Source organism: Misgurnus anguillicaudatus, chromosome 21 (genome assembly GCF_027580225.2).
Source record: "Misgurnus anguillicaudatus chromosome 21, ASM2758022v2, whole genome shotgun sequence".
NCBI classification, from domain to species: Eukaryota; Metazoa; Chordata; class Actinopteri; order Cypriniformes; family Cobitidae; genus Misgurnus; species Misgurnus anguillicaudatus.
Genome location: NC_073357.2, coordinates 1,864,329 through 1,889,125, shown reverse-complemented (window position 1 = coordinate 1,889,125; position 24,797 = coordinate 1,864,329). Strand labels below are relative to the sequence as shown.

The window sequence follows — 24,797 nt, the reverse complement described above, 5'->3', positions numbered from 1 at the left end:
ACAACTTCTAGTCTTCTTCTCTCGGACAGACTTACGACCACCACTTAGGCGCTGACTTCACGGCATAGGGTAGAACAATCCCACAATGACACAGAGCCCTTGGCTCAGACTTGCAGACTGACAGCAAAGACACACAAAGCTCTTCAGCAATGACAATACTTCAATGAACATGCAAGGAAGATGACAACACCTCTTAGCTCTAGCAGAAAAGGGACAGATGGATACACAGGGTGAGGCTGCTTTGATGTTCAGACGAACACGCCCACTAGATAGGGTCAAAGAGGTAGATAGATGGAGGTGGGGGGTCGTAGAGTACAGCATACTGCCAGAGCGAGGCCAGCCACTTCGAATCTACTTTCCTTCAGACAGCCAGGCAGAAGATGTGGACATAGACTGACATCTGGAAACACTCAACACATGTATGCTTATACACAACAACAGTGAGTACACTTCTCCCCCCACCACAGGTTAATACAGGCTCTTCCTCTGCATATGTTAAAGGGGACATTTCATGAAAATCTGACTTTTTCCGTGTTTAAGTGCTGTAATCAGGTCCCCAGTGCTTCTACCAACCCAGAAAACATGAAAAATAGCAACCCTGTAACTTTGTTTTGGTAAGGCTCTCTCTGCAAGCATGTGAATAAATAGGTCATGCGGATTTCGCTCCCCGCATGACGTAGCTAAGGGATCTCATTATAATGATACCGCCCCTGCAACTGCGCTATCCAATCATGATGCTATCTCGAGTGAGAGTGACCGAGAGAAAGTATGACTGACAGCACGACGCGTTTGTATTCCATCAAACACAAACAGGAGCCTACAATCTTATAACTTGTAGGTTTAATAATCTTTCTAAAGATTGAATTAACGTTCTAAAGGATTAACGTTACCTTAGTGCAAGAGAGAGAGCGAGTGAGCGAACGAACGAGAGAGAGAGCAACGCGATGGTTCGCTTTCAAGTAAGTTATGTTGTTTAATATGTTTCTCTGAAGTTTATATAAATGAGCACGATGATTAATGCACTGTACGAGACAGAGTGAGTGAACAACACGTATTCACTATCATACACAATAAGTAAATATGTTGTTTAATGTTTCTCTGAAGTTTCAAATGAATGAGGAGTTACAAAATAGATGAGAGACTGACAGAAACGCGAATGTGTTCAATATGTGTGCACAATAAACTTAAACATGTCATTTGATCTGTTTCTCTGAAGTTTAAGCATTAAACGTGTTGTTTTATTACAGATCATTTAAATGTGCTCGTGTGGTTTGGTCAAAAAGTAAACTTCTGAGTGTTTGTGGACGTGTATTTTATTGTAACATGCTTAAAATCATTGTGCCTGTTTAAAACAAGTGCAGCATGATACCTAAAAGTCTTGGTTTTTATTCCACAATGTTCCCCATCTGCTGATAAACATGTATTTAGTATGCATAAAACAGATAATTGACTTTTTAAACTTGTTCAAATATATAATGCTTAACATCGCTCACTAACTTCTTTCGTGAGAGAATCTCCCTCGATGCTTTGTCAGCTCTACAGCGGGAGCGCTTGAGACTCCGCCCACCTGAGCAGCTCGTTTGGATTTAAAGGGATACACACAAAACGGTGCATTTTTGCTCAGCCCCATAAAGTGCCTATTTTAACATGCCACAATAAATTACCTATATGGTATTTTGAGCTAAAACTTCACATATGTACTCAAGGGACATCAAAGATTTATTTAATATCTTAAAAACGTCTTCTGGAATGTCCCCTTTAAACCACAATATTCGCAGCCAATCCTTACTTGCTACAGTCGAGGCGCCACCACAGGCGGAAATGGAGTTTAATTGATCCCAGTCGTGTAGGTATAAAAGACAGCTGCCCAGTGCCACCACTCTGCTCTTCGAAAACAGGGCTCTTCCTTCAGCCTAGGAAGTGATCACTGACAACACTGACAATGCACAGCACTCCAATAATCCAAGTGTACATGTCACGGAGTGACTTTCTGAAGGGCGGAACCGAAAGTGGTGGAGAATAGTTCCGCCCGGACGATGATTCCCAAACACCAGTCACTTCCGGAAACTCCGGCAAAGAGTATAGAAGCCCAAGAGGCGAAACTCAATAGAATGCTCCATAGCAACAGTTGCCCCATGACGTGACGGCGCGGCCGCCATTATGGACTGAAAACTGAAGGAAAAAACGCCAAAAAATAATGAGAGTCAATGGCACTGAACCAACTTAACATAACAAAAACTTGGCATAACTTATTTTTTTTTCTGGTCGTCATATCTAAATACGAAAACAACGGGGTTATGCATGGCCTAATTATCCTTAGGAAAATAGTATTTTGGGACAAACAATTACTATAAAAGTACGATAAGACTACTATATTACATTGCTTTCGATGTGTTTTAATGGGTGTCTGGTTCATGGTGTCCTGCCTGATGCTATTATGTCTGTGATGTTACTACCTGTGCTTAAAGACAAGTCTGGTAAGCTCAACAGTATTAACAATTATCGACCAATTGCATTAGCCAGTATCTTGTCTAAAGTACTGGAGAGAATTTTGTTAACAAAGCTAGAAATGTATGTCCTTACTGCTGACAATCAGTTTGGGTTTAAAAGAAAGCATGGAACTGATATGTGCATCTTTGCTCTTAAAGAGATTGTATCCAGGTATAACAGCCTGAATTCATCAATGTTTTTATGTTTTATTGATGCATCAAAGGCATTTGATAGAATCAATCATGAACGACTGTTTGTAAAATTGTTTGATAGAGGTGCCCCTACATTTTTAGTGAGAATTTTAGTGTTTTGGTATGCCCATCAATCGTTTCAGGTTAAATGGGACAATGTTATATCTGCTCCATTTCATGTTAGTAATGGAGTCAGACAAGGTGGAATTATGTCTCCAATTTTATTTAATGTGTACATGGATGAACTGTCGGATCGGTTAAACGGGTTAAAAACTGGCTGTCTAGTGGGCAACACTGTTGTTAATCATTAAATGTATGCGGATGATCTTGTCCTGCTCTGTCCATATAGCGTTGGGATGCAGCAGATGCTGAAAGTCTGTTCGCAATATGGACTGGAGTATGATATTAAATATAACGCTAAAAAGACCCACATTATGGTGGTTAGAAGCAATGAGGACAGTAAATCAACCTTTCCGACTTTTTATCTGTCTGACAGCCCTCTTGATGAGTGTGTTGAAATAAAATACTTAGGTCATGTTATATCTAATGACTGGATGGATGACAAAGAGATGTATCCTCAGCGATGTCAAATTCATGCTCAAGCCAATATGCTCATAAGGAAGTTCTATATGTATTCTGACTTTGTGAAGTGCTCCCTATTTAGGACTTACATTACTCCGCTATATACGGCACAGTTGTGGTGTAACTATAAAAACAGGAGTATGCAGCGGGTAAAGGTAGCATACAATGACGCAATGAGATTGCTACTCTGTGTCCCTAGGTGGCATAGTGCCGGTCATCTGTTTGTATCCAATAGAGTGCCAACGTGTGAGGCACTCTTAAGGCAACTGATGTTTGGCTTTATGTGTCGACTGGACAATTCAGTGAACCATATAATTGAAGCCCTGGTCAGTCCTCTGTTAAGCTGCTATAGATATTCTTTGAGGCTTAGACGACATTGGTGTAATAATCTGTATATATTGTAGGCTTTTATGTAATTTGCTGTATTTTTTAATATTTTTGTATATTGTATGTTGTGGTATATGGACCTGTGTGTCTGCAATAAAGCTTTATATATATATATATATAGAAATACTATAGCGGCTCTAGGATATTATAGAGGTATTACAGAACATAACATACTTCTGTAATGTTCTAATACCTCTATAATATTTTAAAGCTGCTATAGAATTTCTATAGTAGTCTTATCGTACTTCTATAGTATGTCCCAAATTACTATAGTATTCCTTTAACACTCTGGGGTCGGCCGCGGCGCGGGCGCCGCCAACTCTTTATTTTTCAATCACTCCGTAAAGAGACTAAGATAACTCTGCTGATTTTGGACATACAGATATGATTTATACATCATTTAAAACGTTAACGTGTCTAGTTTTTTTTCTGTCCACTCCCAATAAAAACAGAATGCTGTGCTTTTCGCAAAATTAAGAAAATAAACATGATTCCCGTTTTGTTCTCTCTCCCTCAGTGAAGTCATTTCAGAAACCTGTCAGAAAATTAACTGTAACTTCATGAATACTTGTCATATAAACAAAAGAGAAATGTCTACATAATGCTTGGAATGTCAGCTTTTAAATGATGTAAGTGACATCGAAAACATATATCGTCATTTGGTGTAAACTGTATGAGAAGTAGGAGAGGGGCCGTCTCTCTAATGTTACCTGATTATCTGTAATGAGAAGAGATCGCCACACGCCCGCGCCATTGAAGTGAATGAGCAGAGACATCCATATGCATAACTTGTGCCTCCTGCAGTCAATGGATACGCAATCCACAACCCAGTCTCTCCATTCCTTGTTGTTTCATCCGATTGCACCAAAACATGACATCTAAATCCTTATATACTTGCGTATGTGTGTCAGTATCTCCAGACGCGAGTGTTTTCTTTGTTCTTCCGTCAAACATTTCACGCAAGGGGAACACACATAAACAAACACACGAGTCAGGAAACTCAACGCGGTTTTTGGTATTCTTATAAAATACGCGATTGCAAACCGTACAATCCTTATTTACTTGCGTATGTGTGTCAGTATCTCCAGACGTGAGTGTTTTCTTTGTTCTTCCGTCAAACATATCACGCGAGGGGAACACACATAAACAAACACACGAGTCAGGAAACTCGACGCGGTTTTTGGTATTCTTATAAAATACGCGACTTTAAGCAATACAATCCTTATTTAGTTGCGTCTAAGCGTATCTCCACACAGCACGTTTATTAAACACAGGATCACTCGCATGTGCACACATAAGTTACTGCTTTCATGAGCAACACGTGAGGTAATGGCGGCGGCTGTAAACAAACATTGAGCAAGTTTATCATGCTTGTCCCTTGTTGTGTTTCTACTATAATGATTACAAAAACACAAATAAGAGTCCAAACAACGATTGGCAGTTGTTCTTTTGAGCTTTTTACTGCACACAAACCCTTTGTTCACTTTACCATGATTAGGCTGCTATGGTTTTTAAAAGGTAACTATATATATAAAATGTGTGTGTATTTACATTTAAATTGAAAAGTAAACCATGCATATCATGGTTTTACTACAGAGAAAGTTACATTCCTGTTGAACATCCCCACAAGGCTCATTATGTGGCTCATTATGCAACCCTTTTGTCTCTCAGCTGTCAATCACTGATTATTCAGGAGCTTTCCCGCCTCCACGCATACAGCCTTTCCCAAAAGTGTCTTAGAAATTGTAAATCAATATATTGCTTTATGTGAATGAGTAGGCCGAATGATTTTCACATCATTTTGAAGAAAAAACTCTAGACTACTAGATCCTGTTTTGGAAAGTCTTGGGAAAACATGTTTAGAATTTGTTTTGTGGACTTATATCAGTGACTTCAAAAACCACGCATAAACATTTTTCTCTCAAAAATACAAACATGTACATACATGTTGATTATATGATAATGTAGCCCAGTTTGTGCTGAACACAGTGTTATGAGACTTTTGCCATTAATATGTTTTTAAGCAACTGAAAAAAGCACAAATGTCAGTGCATGTCAAAACTTCCCCAGGGCCCTAAAAACCCCTTAGACCCCCGAGGGTTCAGATAACTATACTATTTTGTCCAAAAATACTATAAGATTAATCTTTTACATAGAATATCACAAAAATATTAACAAGTTTCTGGTGGACTGATAATTTTTGCAATTTATTGCAGAACACTGCTTGCGTTTTAACCACTTGCTCATCTCCACAGTTGTGAGGCACGCTAACGATTTCAGCAGACTGTTACCCATAACACAACAGAGTTTCGCCTCTTGGGCTTCTATACTCTTTGACTCCGGGCAACCTAAATTTGGGCGTTATCAGCAACAGATGTACCGCCAAGCGTGGCGATCGCGGATTGGGCGATTCGACAGAAAGGAGGCTTTTAAAGAGGGCATCAGAAACACAGGAGGGGGAAGTTGATTTCCAACAGATACTGCGGGTGAGAAGGAGCGGTTGGGGCAAGCGGAGAGAGAGAGACGGATGTGTTGTGGACGTTGGAGATTCGCAAAGCTAACTGGAGGATTGGGGACGAATATACATGCAAGTTTGAAAGCAAAGATTACTTTAGATGAAGAGTCGTATTGATCTGTGTTACCTCTTGTGAAGAGATTGCTTGCACCGAAGGGCTGTTGGAAAGGCGGTGTAAAGAGGCAGGAAAAAGGATATCGTCCTTCTAGTCATGTTCATGTGAGTAGCTGAAAGAAAGGCGAGAAGAATAGCATCAACGAAATTGTGAGTACACCGAGTTGCCATCATGTCTGTATGTCTTTACTGAATACGGAATACCAGTATTTCTCTGTTGAGTTGTGAGTTGTGTGCAAGCGGCCCCACCGTGGGAAGGATTGGTGGGCGGGCCGGCACCAGTTGAAGCGGGAAGATGTTATCTTGTCGTGGCTGCGACATTTACCCTGGGCCACTCGCTGTGTCAGCGACTCCGATCTTCCCCACAACGAATCCCAGGTCAGAGTGTAGAGTGCTGACCTTATGTCACTGGAGTGTGTGGAGTGCAGTGGGTGAGTCTGTCTTTGACGTGTGTTCACCTGAAGATTGCAGTGTTGTGCTGTGTCCCTGTTGTCTGCAGTCACTCTAGGCCAAGAAGGAAACCCTGTTGAAGAGAAGGGTTGTACTGGCGGTGACCATCTTTTCCATGCACGCCCGCTTGTAACTCCAGCCCCTTTCCCCCACCTGGAAGTGGCGAGGTAATGACAACGAGTAAGGTACTGTGTGGATATTGTGGGAAAAACGTGGGAAAAGAGATGTTTGCTGTATGTAAAAAAAATGTTTTATGGTCTAAAACGCATGAATTCGCTTAGAGCGCCTTTAATTAGTTCATGTTTTGGGAGGGTAAATCCCCCCAGTATTGGGAAAACCTTTCTGCAGAAACCCAAGTGCCAATGAGGGATGACATTGCCCATTTTTTTGTTTCATTAATGGGCAAGCAATATTCAAAAAAATCTTGCTCTGGGTCTCTGCTTGGGATTTACAGTCGGTTTCCAACTCTTGAAAATAAAGGTGCTTCATGATGCTGTCCCGAGTGACTATCAGGGCGGAACCAAAATTTTGGAGAATAGTTCCGCCCGGACCGATTTACCTGAACACCGGCACTTCCGGGTAACCCCGGGCAACGAAATCAGCTGAAACCAGCGGCAGGTGTGAGCGTCGGCGTGGCGAACGCTGATTGGAAGATTCAAAGGAAAAGGAGGTATAAATGGAGCATATGAAACGCAAGAGTTTGTTCATTGTTTTGTTCCAGTGTTGGTGGATCTCGGAGTGGGCGTTGTGGCAAGCGGTGTACTGTTGTGGCAAAACGGGCGAGTAGGAACGGAAGAGAAGATCCGCTAGAGGAAAGAGGACAGAGAAACAAGTTGTTGGAAAACAGGTTTGGAAGAAAATTGATCATATTGAAGCAGTACATCCTCACGTGTGTGTATGCATCTGCAGTAAAGGCCACCGTGAAGCACGACCACTGGCAGAAAGTCCGTGAGTCGAGCGACTTTGTGGGAGACTGCTACGGGAAGGAGAACAACACAAAAGGAGAGAAACAATCATCATTGGACCGTGAGTACCAGTGTTCTATTATTTGTCCTGAAAACACTGGAGGAACAGACAGTGACTATTTGCAAGGAGTGTGTTGTTTTGTAGTGGCCCTACCGTGGAGAACGAAGCCAGTGGGAGAGCCAGTGGTTTGTAGGACATCTGGAGCGCCGTGCGGGGGGCTCATTTCATTTGTCCAAATCACCTGTGGCAGCGAATGTAAAAATCTCCCTTCTCAGTGAAATGTATTGACCCAGCGTGGAGGTATGGACCTTAGTTTTCACTAAAATAAGTGTGGATTGCCGTGTGTGAGAGTGCATTATTGACGTGTGTGCACCTGGAGTATTTGCAGTGCTGTGCCGTGTCTCCTGTTGCCTATACCGTCCCTAGGTCAAGTCCATCGCTGTGAGGTGTGTCGTTGAGCTGATTTGGCATGTTCATCATCGTGGACTTATTCATCTATTCTCCCCGCCTGTGTGTGTCCAGCAATGGATGAGATTGAGTGAGTACTGGATCTGAATGCTGTTGAGGAAATCATAGTGGAAATTGAGGAAAGTAGAGAAATTATGAAGACACAACCTAACTGTTTGTTGTGTGTAAGCCCTATGTGGAGGAAGAGCCTAGCGGCCTGTTCCATCAGTACAGGTATCGTCCTGACCCTGAGGAGGAAAGCGGAGTCGATGGGTTGGTTACGGATACCATCTCGCAGCCCTATCTGCCTTCTCACTGCCATCTCTGGACGGCATCGGCCGTGACGGGCCAGCCGCAACTGTGTGGAAGGGAGGTAACAATAGTGCTCGCTCGTCGAGGATCAAGGCCAGGTGATGTACAAATCTTTTCACCTATGTTGTAATACCCGCCTGTGATGTGTCAAGAGTGAGGAAGATAGAGCAAAGTTAGAGACCATACTTACCTGAAAAACTCATTGCATTAGAATTAAATGTCATACGTACTTGGATGTCTGCTGATGCAGAACAGCATGCCCATTGAACCACAGAGCCACACCAGAGCTGAGCTAGGAGCTATATAAACTTGAACTGTCTTGTCGGTACAAAGCAGCACGCCCATTGAACCGCAGAGCCTGAGCTAAGAGCTACATGAGTCTGAATTGTCTTGTCATTACAGAGCAGCATGCCCAGTGAACCGCAGAGTATATCAGAGCCAGAGGCAAAGCTGTACTTACCTGAACTGTCCTGTTGACCACCGAGCAATCCTAAAGTGAGTAAAGTTAAACTTACCTGAGAGACTGTAGATGCACGTTCTGTGCGCTGAGTGAAGTCCACAGCTGCCGGTACGTCCGTAGGCCCAGTAGAAGAACCCTGAAAGAGAAAGCAGAGGGTGTTTATTCCAGCAGCTTGCCATTGTAAATCAGTGAAGCTATTCTTTAACCTGTCCCTTGTATGTGTGCGACGGCAGTAGGCCCCTGGGACGAGCGTGGACTCCAGTGGGTCGTGGACGGAGAGGAGTGGCTCAAGTACATTGTGTAAAAGAGAACAGAAGAGAGAGAGAGTTAGGGACATGGGAAGGATTCTATTATACTTACTTGATTCAACACAGTCAAGTACTGGAACGAGCCGCGGAACGGCTGGAAGACTAAGGCACAGGTAGTCACCATATACCCCTTACATCCACTAAATACTGTTTGTTCTGCCTCCAGGAGCAAAGGAGGGCGCCACGGGATCAAGAAAGCAAAGAGAAGAGTCTCCGTCTCCCTGGCCCCCCTTCCCCCCAGTAGTGCTTTGGCCCGGCACTTGGCTCCTCTTCCCCCGAAGAGTCTGTGGAGGACAGACGAGAAAGGCCTTTTAACTCTCCCTTTCCCTTTCCCCTTCCCCCCTGCCTAACAGCATTTTAAATCATTTAAATAAAATTTGTTTTAATTTTACTTACCTGCTTCGTGTGATTGGTCATTGGGGTGCTTTTGGGGACCTCCTCGAGGTGGAACGCGCCAGAGGGGCATTCAGTAGCCCGCTCCGGCTGGTAACAATGCCTTTTCTGTCTGAATGGTTCTTTAAAACACCTTTAACATCTGAATAACATTTCTGTCTAGGTTCTTAAGGTGAAAAAGGGTTTTTAAGATTTTTAAAAGAAGTGGTTCTTTAAAGAGCCTTTGACTAAATGTTTCTTTGAGGAACCAAAAAAGGTTTTTCTATGGCATTGCTGTGAAGAGCCTGTGAAGCAACTTTATTTCCCAAAAATTGTTCTAACAAGACTTGGAGGCATTGCAAATATGGTGGCGCAGTGATGCTACTTCCTTAAAAGGACTTTGGTTTTACTAAGTTAATTTTCAAGTCTTTTCCTGAACTACCTGATCCTTCAGACATTGAGACACTGTTGGATTTAAAGCCAGAGGGCAAATGACTAATTTCTCGCAATTATTCTTTTATAAGTGTCACAAGTGACGAACAGGCGGAACCAAAAGTGGCGAGGGAAAGTTCCGCCCGGACCAACTTCCGCAAACACCGGCACTTCCGGGTAACCCCTAGCAACGGTAATCAGGGCGAAATACACGCCATGTGTGTGCAATGACGCAGCGAAAGCCCATTTGACCAAATAGGCAAGCTAGAAGGATAAAAGCAGCATCAGGAAACCAGGAAGCGGTCGATTGTGGTTGTGTGAATGCACAGTGAGGCGGCGTGTGGACTAAGCGGCGGCATTTTGGGTGAGGACAGAAGAGACAGGCTGAATACAGAAGTAAGGACACGTTGGAATATCGAAGAAGATCTGCGTTTCGCCGGGAGAGTTTCCAAAGAAGGTACTGAGAGTGTGATACAACCCATTCTTACCTGAAGTGTTGGATGTGGTAAACGCTGTGGGGAAACCATATACAGCCAAGCCGGAAGAGATCAGGTGATAGAAGGACCGCGTAACGGAAGGAGGAACCCGGGAGCTGTGGAAAGAGAGGCCAAGACGAAGGTCGTGAGTACACACATTGTTTGTATCAAGTAAATTATTGAAGGGAAAACTCACCGTTGTGTGGAAAGGTCTGGATTCTTATGATGTAGTGGCCCCACCCTAGAAGAACGGAGCTGGTGGGCGTGCCAAATCAGGAAGTGGCTGGCAAAGCCAGTCAATCATAACACACTGACAAAAAAACAACTATCATCAGCTGAAATAACAGAAACTGCATTACTTTATGTGTCAGGTTTGCCCTCGTACAACAGACAGTATATTGTATTGATCATAGAATGTGTTTTGCACAGTTTTTTGAACCCTCTCGACATTTTTGTTTTGTTGGGTTTAGTAAATGCATGCATTTTGTTTCTTTTGCTGCAGAAATTCAATACAAAAAATGAATGACCATCTCAGAGTAGCTTTATAGAATGTACAGTTTATGAAAAAAATAGAAGACAGAAAAAGAGACATAATTGCTGCAGTAAAGACTTTATTTGCAAAATGACATTACTGCAAGATATTCAAACAGAAAAAGCACCCGAATAAAAAGTTATCTTCTAATCTGCCCGGTCTTCTGCATTTGGCCACATGTTCTCATCCACATCACACCTGATATCTTCTCTGGCAAGGCACCTTGGGAAGAATCTTTTTGCATGCCTTATCCACCCCTGGCAGTGTTCAGCTGTGATGTCTTGGCATGCAGCACCCATTGCATCCAGGAGGGTCATTTGGTCATGTGGATGATGGTCAAAAACGTTCCATCTCTAGGCTGGAAAAAAACTCTTCAATGGGGTTGAGGAAAGGGGAGTAAGGGGCAAGGAAAAGGGACATCATCCTTGGATGGGCGTCAAACCAGGCTGTGACTGCACGGGAATGGTGGAATGCCACATTGTCCCATGTGATCACATATATTGGCAAGTGGTCTCCCACCTGCCCCCTTTCTACCTCTGGCACTAGTCTTTTGTGTAGTTCTTCTAAAAATAGGAGAAGCCGGTCGGTGTTGTTGGGGCCAATCTCACATTTATGTAGTAGTGGACCGTTGTTGGAGATTGCAGCGCACATGGTGATGTTGGCTCCTCTCTGGCCCGGAACAGTGACTGTGGCCCTTTTGCCAATTATGTTTCTCCCACGGCGACGCCTTTTCGCCAAGTTGAAGCCAGCCTCATCAACATAGATAATTTCATGTGGGACTTGATTGGCCTCCAACTCCATGACTCTCTGAAAGTAATTAGACACAGTGTATGTAGGGCTGTACTGTATATCTACTGTATGCACTACAGTAATGTACTACAAGTTTATAGAGTAGTTTACTGCAAAACACACTGTGTCTAGTACAGTAATGACTGTATTTCATAACCTTACCTGGACATATTGGTGACGGAGTTCTTTTATGCGCTCACTGTTCCTTACAAAGGGAACTTTGTATAGTTGTTTCATTCGGACTCTGTGTTTAGCTAGAGTCCGAGAAATGGTTGTTATGCTGATTGCTGCAATGTTCGCAAAGACAAGGTTGTCCTCTACAACTCTGGACTGAATGTCCTTCAGTTTTATTTCATTGTCAGCAATTACTATGTTGACAATAGCTAGTTCCTGTTCTTCATTTAGGAGCTGTCCTCTGCCCCCTGAGGGAGGTAGACGTTCAATCCTTAGAGAGGCAAAATACAGTTACATATTAGAGACTGGAGGCATACAGTCAATCTACTGTAATAGTAAATGGTAAAAGTATTTACACTTTGATGTAAGAGAAGCAATATCCTACCTGTTGGTTTCTCTGAAAATACGGACAATGGATGCCACTGTGTCACGGCTGAGATTTGGCTGTACTCTTTCACCAGCCTCTCTGTATGATAGCCCATGGTTTATGACATGGTCAATGATAGTAGCTCTTATTTGATTAGTTACCCTAGCTCTGGTGCTTCTTCGAGCACCACCACGCATTCTAACTCCACTCCCTCTACCTTGCCCCACTCATCTCCCTTGTCCTTGCCCCAATCATCTCCCTTGTCCTTGCCCCAATCCTCTCCCTTGTCCTTGCCCCACTCCTCTCCCTTGTCCTTGCCCCACTCCTCTCCCTTGTCCTTGCCCCACTCATCTTCCTTGTCCTTGCCCCACTCCTCTCCCTTGTCCTTGCCCCACTCCTCTCCCTTGTCCTTGCCCCACTCCTCTCCCTTGTCCTGGTACTCGTCTGGAGGAGGCATTTTTTCTTTCTTTTTTCTTTCTTTCTTTGTGTTGCTCTATATTGTTCCTTTTACCCACAAGATCAGCCCACAGAGTCGTCTTTTATACCATATGGCCATGCGATTGAAAGAACCTCAACATCTTCCTAGATGGGAATCAGCTGTAATTTATATATTTGCATAACTTAAATCAGCTGTTTCTCAGTAACAATATAATAAAATACAGGGGATATATTTGTATTTCAATTCACAATATAAACAGCTGTTTAACTTGACTTTAGCATGTAAGGTTAGGTTTAGAACGTGGTGTTATCTGTTCTGACATACAGTGTTAAAGCATTGGTAAATTTGGCAGTAAAAATACATTGTTTTGGTCTTGTTTGAGCTTGTCTGTAAAAGAAGTTCAAGCATTTTAAATTTGTGTTAATTGTATGCATTTTGTGTTAAACCAACAAGAAATGTGTTAATAGTATAGCTTACATAGGTGGGTGTAGTGCTAACTGTGTTAAGAGTTTTGAAAACTTGTTAAAAAGTATTGAAAAATCTGTCATAGCAATCGTAAAAAACTGTAATTACGTTGAGCCACTGTTTATAGTCACTCACCAAATAACGAAGCTTACCACAGAAAACACTTGCGCTGCTGAGGTAAGCTTTGTATACTTCGTGTTAAACATGTCCAAAAGTCAAAAGTGTGGATTCTAAGCCTGTTGACGCTACAGTGCGACTCGCGATGGCGTGTACTTTACAAACTATGAAAAATATAAAGTACAGTCTCACCCAGCGAGATGTCTTCAAGTTCGCGTGAAAGCAAACAGGCATAAGACTCAAGTGTTAGTGCGCTATAAACTGATATCAGTAATGACCCGCTGGCTTGGGGGCAGAACAATGAGGTAAGATAATATATTCTCTCTTGGTCAAGGTTGCGAAAAAGTATCAATCTGCACTACCAGTATATAGCAACATGCATTTTCTGCACTGTGCATACATTATAACCCCAAAAAGGTTCCTCACTTGAACCGTGTGTTGTTTCAGCGCTTGTCCGGCCATGTGTGCGCCATTGCGTCCAGACCCAGGGGGGCTGGGGGACTCAGAGAAAAGTAAAGGGGACATTGCGCTATCTGAAAAGAGGCCAAGAGGTCCACCTCCTCTCTGTAAAATCTGGTCCATATCTGAGACACTATGTCTGGGTGGGGTTTCTATTCCCCAGTCGATAATGTCTGCCTGGACAGTAAATCTGCTCCTACATACAGGTTCCCCGGGATGTGCACTGCTCTGAGGGACAGGGACTTTTCTAAACCCAGAGAAAAATCTGCCTCGCTATCCTGTTCAAATTGCACGAACGCAGACCTCCCTGGTGACTTATGTATGAGACTGTTGCTGGGTTGTCCACCCGCACTAGGACATGACAGCTTTGGGGGAAGCCCGTCAGGGAGGTGTCTGTCATTAGCAGTCTGCAATTACAAGTCGCCCATAGCGTGGGACTAATTTAGTCCTGCGGCGAGGCAAAAACTGTGTGAATGTTTCCTCATACATTTTAACTTCAGTGAATTTTGTGACAACGGAGTCAACCGCATGACCAAATAAACGCAGAGGGGAAACGGGGCATCTAAAAGAAAAGTTTTATCCTTCTCATTTATGCCTGACAGATTTAGCCATAAATGCCTCTCTGTGCTTACCAGAGCAGACATAGAACGGCTGATAGCGTGAGCCGTTTGTTTAATGGCACAGAGAGAAAGATCTGTTGCCCTACGCAACTCGTCAAATGTCTCTGTGTCTATCGTCTCGCCTGCACTCAAATCCTTTAACAGATCAGCCTGGTATGCCTGTAATATCGCCATAGTATGCAGCGCAGCACCAGCCTGACCTGCAGCTTGATTAGGTTTGCCCACGAGAGCTGAAGTTATTTTACACAGCTTCGTGGTCAGGGTAGGCTTCTTAAATGAGGATGCCAAACCAGGTGAGAGATAACTCGCGAGCGTCTCTTCCACCTGTGGCATTTCGGTATATCCGCGCATCATCCCACCCACGATAGTCAAATAAATTGGCGCCGTAGGCATGAAAACACGCGATGAGTATGGTCTTTCCCATGATTTATTTAATTCACCACGGAGATCCTCAAAGAAGGGGAGAGGCTTATGTTTTGTCCTCTCCCTTTTGTTACTAGATAGAAACCTATCCCCTATTTTGCTTTGTTTGGGGTTCTCTGGCTTGCGGGCCAGTCAATCTGCAACCTGGCCACCTCGCGTGTTACCACCTCGAGAAGCTCCTCGACTGCCAGGAACGCTCGTAGGCTAGTTACACAAAGTCCGCAGAACCGAGAGACATATCATCAACGTCATCATTATAATTATCAAAGCAAATAACAAAGCATTTTTATTGTAAATGATTCAAAAGTGCTCACACTCATCAGACTGTAAAGCTGTGACTGCATGCTTCTCCCCTAAACTCAGAACGCAGTAAGTGTGTGTTTCGTTCTTCGCCATAGAGCAAGAATGCAGGACTTAGACTGCTCGTGGCTCTTACTCATATTTTCCTTTTAACTTAAACTCTTTTCAAATCGGAAAGAGAGAAAATCTGCACTCTATCTTGTTGGAATCTAACTCATAACAAAGATCTGAAGTGAAGTTCAAAAGGTAAGAGAGAGATTTTTATTCAGTGTAGCACACACACATTCAGTAGTTGGTCTGAAAATAAAAAGACCTGATAATACAGCTGGTCCTGATATATTTATAGCCTTGCATTGGGTGCGCCTTGATGTCGTTATCAACCGAGGCTATATTACCTCCAGGTCAATTTCATTGACGTGTTTGCACACTATATTCAGCGTGTCAACAACAAAAGACGTTTCCCCATAGCGCTTTATCAGCTCAGCATTGAGAGTAGCTTTTGAAGGGGAATTTACATTTCATTGAAGGAGGGGATGTTTTAAACACCTGGAATTATAAAAAAAATTCTGATGATCTATTTCCTTGTTTCATGACCTTTCACGTCAGTCACAACTATGGTAAACTGCACAACCTGGGGCTGGTAAATTTGGTGGTAATTTTCCTTCTTCATTTGTGTTTCCTTATCTCTTTATTTATCTATTACTTTATGTCTTACATATGCACATTGCTGCTATGTGCTCTTGTGTGGTTTTGATAATAGTTTTATTTGTTATCTGTTTTTGATGTCAAGCTGCTGGGGTGTTAAGATGAGATGGTTATTGTTTCTCTTTGTTGCACATATTTTTATTTCCTGTTAAATGAATTCCTATAAATAAAGTATTAAAAATGTTTCATACAACAGACTCAGAGTTTGCAATATTTCTAATTTAATCTGTGTTTAATATTAATATATGTTGGTGCAACTGCAACCCACCTGAAAAGTTAATATCACATAAAGATGCAGTGTGTAATTTTTAAAAGGATCTTTTCACAGAAATGAAGTTGTCTCCGACAATCCGTATGTGTTTCAAAAGCAAGGGGTGAGCAGTGGACTAAGCCATTGGTTGCAATTCGCAACCTCACCACTATGTCTCTAAAATTTACACACTGCACCTTTAAAGTAAAGTGTAGGGGGGAGGTCAAAACAGTGGGAAATACTTTAAATGTACATATGGACATACAATTGTGGATAATGAAAATTTGTTTCTCTCTTAGATGTGCTGTGCTGTATGGTGTGGGATTCGGTCAGTCCGCATCTGTGTCCTGTGCTGAGATGAATGGACGATATGTGAACGTCGTTATACCTGGAAGTTCAAGACTTCTCAGTGTGTGTGATGTACAGGTGTATAGTCTAAAAGGTAATTTTGGCATTGTCAGCTAAAAGTAAGCATAAAGCCTGCTCCAGACAACCAGTACTGCACATAGAGAAAGGAACAGGCTGTATTTAAAGTAGTCAAAAATGCAGGTGAAAACAACTCAAGAGGTTATTCAAAGGAAATAGGGCAGGCAAGAGAGCAGGGACAGGTCAGGATTAGACAAAAGGGCCAGAGGAGACTAATTTAGTTGTGGTGTGAGGAGAACCAGTGGATAACTGGACAGGTTTCTGTAAAAGACCAGTGTTGGCTAATGATAAGTCACTTGTCCTGTCAAATTCTGTTCCCCTTTAGTATAGCGTTTACTATAGGCCTATATTATGTTGATTATGTATTTAGATTTAAATTTAAGATTTTGATGGTACGCATATATATATATATATATATATATATATATATATATATATATATATATATATATATATATAGGCACTGGAAGGGGCAGCAACTGTGGCGCTTTGGTAGGGATTCCCAATTCATCAGTCATTGATGTAATGTTGAACTGACCGGCTGAAATGGAACGTTTCCTTGCCACAGTTACTGTACCACTGCTGAAGCAGCCAGGTCTCTTATGCTCAGCTCCTCAGCAAAAAATTAAATGCAGTTCAGCTGCCGGTGTATTTATACTCTCCTGGTGGGGCTTGGCCAGCATATGCAAATACGGCATGCCAATGTTCGTTGGCTCTTTCTAGTAACACTTGAAGTAAATTGGTCTCTCTGGCGGGTTCCCAATTCGTTGGTCATCAATGTGACGTCTCCGCTCCCTTGCTTCAGGGAACAAGGGTTACATCTGAGGGTTAATTCTGTAACCACTTTATAGGCACAGAAATTATGTTGGATGATTCTTATATAATTCGTTTTTTCTCTCATTAGAAAGTGAGAACAGACCATAATATAAAATTGCAGAAGCGAAAATTGCGTTAGTGCCGGGCAAAGCATAAATATTGCAACTACTTTGTGTACAGTCATTACCGGGGAAACCCCTATACTTATGTAACAAAAACATCTGGCAGATAAAGATTTGCATTATTAATAAATTGCACACTGAAAGACCAAGGCTGAAATTATTTTGTAATCTGCATAAATGTCCACCCAGATGAATAAAGTGGCCAAATGTATAATTCATCTACCTGTATTCTACCTGTTATATCAATTAAAAATATTAGCCTACAGGATTAGCTAAACCGGTGGATTACATGAACAGGGTGGCAGCAACAGCGAAGGTGACCTAGAATGGAAAAAATTTCCGGCGTAATGTATTGTCTCAGTCCGACAATGCAGCACATGTATTCAGCATGCAACCTCAACCTGGTACAATGATTTCAATATTTTTCTGCTTTTTGGACATGCACATCATATAAATAAACATTTTATGACTTTTTCCTATACATACTGAAGAAATACACACTTAATCCTACATTGTTAGAAAACTACAGACCAATATCTCTCCTTCCCTTCATTGTCACGACTCTTGAGCGTGTGGTTTTGATCAGCTCTCCTCCTTTTTACACAAAATAACCTCCTGGACCGCAACCAGTCTGGCTTCAAGAGCGGTCACTATACCAAGACTTCAGTGCTCCCAGTCATTGAAGCCCTAAGGGAGCCAAGAGCAACCTCCAAATCATCTGTACTGATCCTACTGGAAGTATCTGCCGCTTTTGACACTGTCAATCACCACATCCTCTTGTCGACCCACAGGACTATGGGTGTGTCAGGAATGGCCATACTATGATTCGGGTCGTACCTCTCAGGCAGTTCATTTAGAGTATCCTGGAGAGGTGACGTCCCTGAACCCCAACGTCTCTTTACCGGGGTACCTCAAGGCTCAGTGCTTAGACCACTGCTTTTTCTGTATGACATCCCTGGGTTCTGTAATTCATAAACATTTCCCTACCACTGCTATGCAGATGAGGCACAACTCCACTTTTCATTCCAGTCTGACAATCCAATGGTTTCTGCTGATCTCAGCTTGTCTAAGTAACATCTCACTCTGGATGAAGGATAATCATCTCCAGCTGAACCTTCCAAAGCTACTTGTGATATCAACTGACCCTAAGATTCATCAAAACCTTTCCATTCAACTAGGTTTCTTTGACCATTACTCCTTCCAGGACAGACAGAAACCTGGGAATGGTCATTGATTATAAGCTTAGCTTCATGGAGCATGTTGCCAGCACTGCCCCCTCTTGTAGATTCATCCTCTACGATTTTAGGAAAATTTGACCTTTCCTATCTGAGCATGCTACGTAAGTTCTAGTCCAGCCTGCACAACCAAATCCCTACAGATGATCCAGAATGCAGCTGCAAGAGTGGTTTTTAATAAGCCACGTCACTCTTCACTTCGTCAGGTTACACTGGCTTCCTAGAGCAGCTTGAATCAAATTCAAAGCTCTGCTCCTGGCCTTTAAAATCACCACTGTGTCAGCATCTCTTACCTTCACTCACTTATACAGATTAATGTAACTTCTAGATCCCTGCGCTCTGCCACTGAGCAACATCCTGTGGTGCCATCCTAAATAGGGCAAAATTGCTATTGCGTACCTTCTCTGGATCTGTTCCACTTCTATAGAATGATCTGCCGGTTGCGCCGAAATCTGATGATTCTGTAGCAGTCTTTAAGAATCAGTGGTTTTGAGTCACTTTATCTACAAAATTTGTGCCCTTAATGTCTTGTCAACATTTCAAAATCCTGCATTAACTTTAACATAGTACAGGGCTAAATATAATCTCGAAAAATGTAATCTGATATATGCTCTTTAACCCCAGAATAGTGCATAGTGAGCAACACCGTGTCTCCTGTGTCCTTAAATTACTTCTCAGTAAATATTAATGCTTTTTTACTTTTGGGACGTGTCCACTGCACAGCAAAATCATTAAACCGTATGGTAAGAAAAAGTAAAATCTATTTGTTATTGAACTAACCTGAAGCAGCTCTGTGAGGATGAGTAGATCAACTTCTAACACCAAAATAACTTAAAAAATAATTTGCTTACAGATATTACTGGTAATATAATCAATTATTGGTCTATTAACTATTCTTTCACACAAAAACTCTATGACATCATCATATGTTTTGTGTCATTCAGTATGTTCCTTTTAATAAACACAAGAATGCTTTAATAAGTCCAGATATTCAATTTGTGCTTGAAGAGACAAATTAGCAACATAATCAAAAGATCGGGTATATACACCATATAAACGTGTGTATCTATTGTGAATATATTTATAAGCACAAGAAAGATGATATTTGATTTTTTCAACTGTTTATTATCATCATCTTAGATGTTAAGGGTTTTTTTTTTGGGGGGGGGGGGGTGTACAGTTTCTTGATTTAGATCCTTTTGGAAACTTTCCAATAACCCATTTTGTCTGTGTTTGTTTGTGTTTCCAGTCATAAAAGGTGTCATGAAGATAAAATTTACCTCCAGTCTCGATATATCAGATCCAGCACATAGCAACAAAGTTCTTAATGAGGTTAGAAAGACTTTTTAAGAGACTTTTATAAGACTATATATCTTTATATATCTATTCATCTGTTTTCAATCACTCACTAAGTCTATCCCAACATAAATGAGTCTAAAGAACAGAACGGTTCATCAAAGGACTAACACAAACTTTCACTCCTCTCCTTAGACATATCTGCAAACAATAAACCTGATCAAATCACCTCAAGTTACCTCAGCAGTTCTTTAGCTGCTTGTAAAGATCCTGTGAAATCAAAATTTAAGTGCATGTCTATTAGCTTTAAAAAGATACTCCTCTTTTTTTGAATCCGGGCCTAGATCTAGGCCCTTTTTTGAATACTTACGCCTAGATTTTCATCTAGCGTCAATAGCTTGGTTTCCATCGAAACGAGAAGCGAATCTTTTTAAAATTCGCATTTTTGCACATAAGTCAAAAACCACCTTAAGCGAGCGTAAAAACGTTTTGGTGAAGGGATTTTTATTTGAAATTTGGCATTTCCATCACTTGTTTCTTATGGGGAACTTCAAAATGCACATGAAATCAGTGTGATGAGATCCCAGCAAATGTTTAATTGCTTTAGAGTAGCTTTCCTAGAAAGAAAAGAACTGTAAAATCATTAAATATATATTAAAGACAATTGTTTGTAAAAGGTCTTATTATGTTTGGGCCTAGATCTCGTTGCTTTACACTATTTTGGCCCACAGGTGTCGCCAGCATGTTTAGAAAATTTTGGCCCTGTCCCAAATGGACTTGTGGATTTCCTCAGTGTCAATAATGACATCATGTAGTGCCGGGTTACCCTTTATGTGAGTCCATGAGGGCGCACCGAAGTCGTATTATGGGACAGACTCAAGCGTCTTGCCGGAAATAGGAAGAGAAGTTGCCCATCAGTGTGAACTCCTCCCATTCGTCGTCTGATTGCTCCTTCGCAAAGACTTCTGGGTTGGTAAAGTGCATGAAGCCTGCAGCAGTGCCAAAGACTACATCAAGGGTGCAAAGGGGGTGCCTATGAGCACACTTCAGAGCGTAAAAATGACAGATGGGACACCCTACGGACTGGCAGACTAAGCGAGCACACGCAATTTAAGACCACAAGAGCAAAAATCCAATGGAAAAGCTCAATTTCCTCCGTCAGTACACAATATTCTGTCTATATGGACACACAGTGACATCCAGTGGTTGTTGGAGGTATCACATGAATGTCACAGTTACACTGATTTAGGATACATTTTGACAGTAATGTTTTTAATTTAGATGAAGACTGCTCTGATTTCTAAAGGATTCTCCGTTTTCACATTGACCTGGACAAAACTCCCTCAGAAGATTAAACCGGAGACTAAGGGAAGGTAAGTTTACCCAACAACAATGAAAAACCTTTCAAAGTCCACAGTACATAAAATAAAAGTGTATTTATAAAACATACGGTCTTATTCACAGGTCCACGTGCTAAGGGCAGTTACTGAATGAACAGACGGTCTTTGGAGAAGGAAAGAAACATGTTTTATTGCTTGCTTTATTTTTTTAAATTATTGATGTTATTTTCTTGATGATTTGTAGTTAACAAATGTTTATAGATTTGAGTAAATATAAATGATCATGAAATCCATGTCTTCTGCACAGCATGTTTTTCTCTTTCCCCTGAAATGTCTGTAACAGAGTATAGAGATAATCTGACAGATTGTATTTTTTTGTTTAGAGCCTGATAATATTATAGTTTACTAAATATTCGTATTAATCAGTCCCTCCAGAAAAACGCGATTGTGCGATCGCGCGATATATTGCATAATCAGCCAAAGTCCGCATATTTTTGCGGGGCTGCATTTTTTCCAAATACGACGCACTTTCCCCGCATTAATTACACATTTCCGCGCGCAAAATATGCGGGCTTGCATGATTTCATAATCTCCGCATTTTTGTAGCAAAAAGTCACATATATATTAGCAGAAAGTTGAAAAATGTTGCATTTACTTCCCAAAAGCGCAGCCGTGTCCTCTATTGCCATGGGAACGTTATGAAGTGACGTGATTATGTGACATGAACATCATTGCAGCTTTTGCAAGTTTCGCAATTTTCGCAAATTCCCGCAATTCCATTGCATAAATTGCATAAATATCCCGCATATTCCATCGCATTTTTTAAGAAAACGTGCCGCAAAATCGAGGATTTTTGCCCGCAACAATCACAAAAAAACTCCGCGTTTTTCTGGAAGGACTGATTAATGATCCCAATGATCCAAATATGAATTGTGACTTTTCAGTTGTTTCTGTTCAGTAGTACTGGTTTGGAGTTTCAGAGCCAATTGACAGATGGGTTTTAGGTCTCATCTTTTGGGTCATAAGGGGTATCACAAATAATTTGTAGGAACTTGAATTTAGGTGTGTCCCGAATTGATTGGAGTTTTTGGATGTGTATTATTTGGGGGTATCTGCCTGGTTAATTAATTTCCTGCATTTGTACAATTAAAACTGTTTTCAATATATTTTAAAGCATCTAACCCCATCCGTACCTTAAACCCAACGACTTCTCAACCATATAAAACACAAGCATAGTCACGGGTATGTATTGCATAAATTGACCTAAACAATAGTATAAAACTATTACTCATGTTGCAAACCTTGGAAACTGAAGCCATACGATAACTTTATATATTAAAAACTCAGTGAATGCAGTCAAATCATATTCAAACAGACTTCCGGTGTGGCGCTAGAGCAGATGGCCGCGTGAAACAATCTCTCTTAATCGGTCGATTCAAATCCCCTTGGAAATTAGATTTGGAAAGTCGAATTTAAACTGAAAGTGAACATGGAAGGGGAAAAGCATAAAAAAAATAAAAACAAAACAGGCTCGAAACGCGAAAGAGGAGAAATAATCGAAGATACCGACGGAGGGGAAGAGAGTCGTGATAAAGATGGCGAGCAGGGCAAGGCTAATGAAGAAGCTAACATAAAGACCGTCCGTGACGAGCTAAGGGCATTTAGGGCCGATCTTAAGAGTGACATGGACGAATTTCGTCTCTCTCTTCGGGAAGATATGCGGAAGGAGTTTAACGAGTTCAGAGAAGAAATGAATCTGAAACTTAAAAACTTAACAGGTGATCTACAGGCTGCTACTGCCCGTGTGACTGAAACGGAGCAACGTATAGCCGATGTGGAGGAATGGAACGGAGCAGCGGACGAAACACTCCTTGATTTGATGGAGAAACAAAGTGAGATGCAAGCAAAGCTTATCGATCTGGAAGCCCGCTCGAGACGGAATAACCTCCGTATATATGGAATCCCGGAGGGATCTGAGGGAACTAATATGATGGAGTTTGTGACAAATCTTATAAAGTCGGAGTTGGATCTGCCGCTTACTGACAAGGAGCTGTGTATACAACGTTGTCATAGGGCGCTCGCTCCAAAGCCTCCCCGCGACGCACCTCCCAGATCATTGGTACTCTGTTTTTTAGAGCACAGAGTGAAAGAACACGTGATGCACACAGCATGGAAAAAGAAAGAAGTTCGTTTTGAAGGAAAGAGGATCTATTTTGACCATGACTACCCTTCGGAGATACTAAAAAGAAGAAAGGCATACTCGGGAATTCTCAGGGAGCTCAAAACCAAAGGGGTTCGGTTCCAAACACCACATCCGGCTAAGCTAAAGGTGTTCTTCGAAAACGGTACTCAAGTATACGACTCTGCGGCTGAGGCAGTTAAAGACTTAAAGAAGAGAGGATTTTCTGTAGAAGACGTCAAAGAACAGGAACCTACATCGTGGAAACAGCAGAGCACGGTTTCGTGGAAAAGACAAGGAACCGACCGACGCCGCACAAGAGTGGATCAACAAAAAATATGCGGAAAGTTACAAAGTTTTCAACGCGTAACGCCGGGTTCAGCGGAAACAAATAAGTAAAATTGTAACTTGGGCTTGTTGTGAACGAGATCGAGGGATAAGTGATGAAAACCAAACCAAGTGACTGATAAAACAGAGATAACCACAGACTTATGATAGCTTGTCATTACATGGATCTCAAGACCGTGTTCCTTTGGAGAGAATAGCAGCAGAGGTCACAATATTTGATTGAAAACGGATCGTGTTTGGTTATTTTCTTTTCTAAGTTGTTTGCTAATTAACATTATTTTTTTATGAGCCTGCTAAAGTTGAACATTGAAACCGATTCAGAGGGAAAAGTTCAGAAACCTACAGTGCGTCAAGCGAGTGCTTTCTTTTGCACTGAAGAGAGGCCCTCGACAGAAGCGAGGACTTCCTCTCAAAATGAAGGTTTTTTGTTAAACCTAGGACTTGGAAGCCTGTTGTATTTTGTTGTTAGCATATTATTTAATATTGTATTTAATTTTGTTAAGACTGTTCAAGTTCGGTTTATGATGTTTAACGGGTCGTCATGGAAAGGGTTACAAAAAGAGAAATGGCTTAAAATGAAAACATGCATAACCAGGAACATAAGGTAGTTACACTTAATGTCAATGGGCTGCATAGCCCGGTTAAAAGGAGTAAAATCATAGCTAAGATGAAAAGAGAAAAATTGCAGGTTATTTTTTGGCAAGAGACCCACCTATCCTCATTAGAACATGAGAAATTTAAGAAAATGGGCTTTCAGAACACTTATTATTCATCTCATAAATCTGGACGCAGAAGAGGGGTAGCTATATTGATCCCCAATATTGTTAACTTTGAATTTATTTCTGAAATCAAAGATAAAGAGGGTAGATATATTTTAGTAAAGGGGAAACTAG

The 24,797-nt window shown here is 41.6% G+C and overlaps 1 protein-coding gene across 1 annotated transcript in view; it reads left to right on the top strand.

Annotated features, from left to right (window-relative positions):
- LOC129414246 (fucolectin-like) overlaps positions 1 to 21,794 on the top strand; it is a 36,592-nt gene extending 14,798 nt beyond the window's left edge. Inside the window, exons 4-7 of the mRNA XM_073859023.1 lie at positions 16,442 to 16,584; positions 19,991 to 20,073; positions 21,319 to 21,410; positions 21,502 to 21,794. Coding sequence (XP_073715124.1) covers positions 16,442 to 16,584; positions 19,991 to 20,073; positions 21,319 to 21,410; positions 21,502 to 21,514 — 331 coding nt within the window. The 3' untranslated portion in view covers positions 21,515 to 21,794. The remainder of the gene's footprint in view (positions 1 to 16,441; positions 16,585 to 19,990; positions 20,074 to 21,318; positions 21,411 to 21,501) is intronic.
- The last annotated feature ends 3,003 nt before the right edge of the window (positions 21,795 to 24,797 follow it).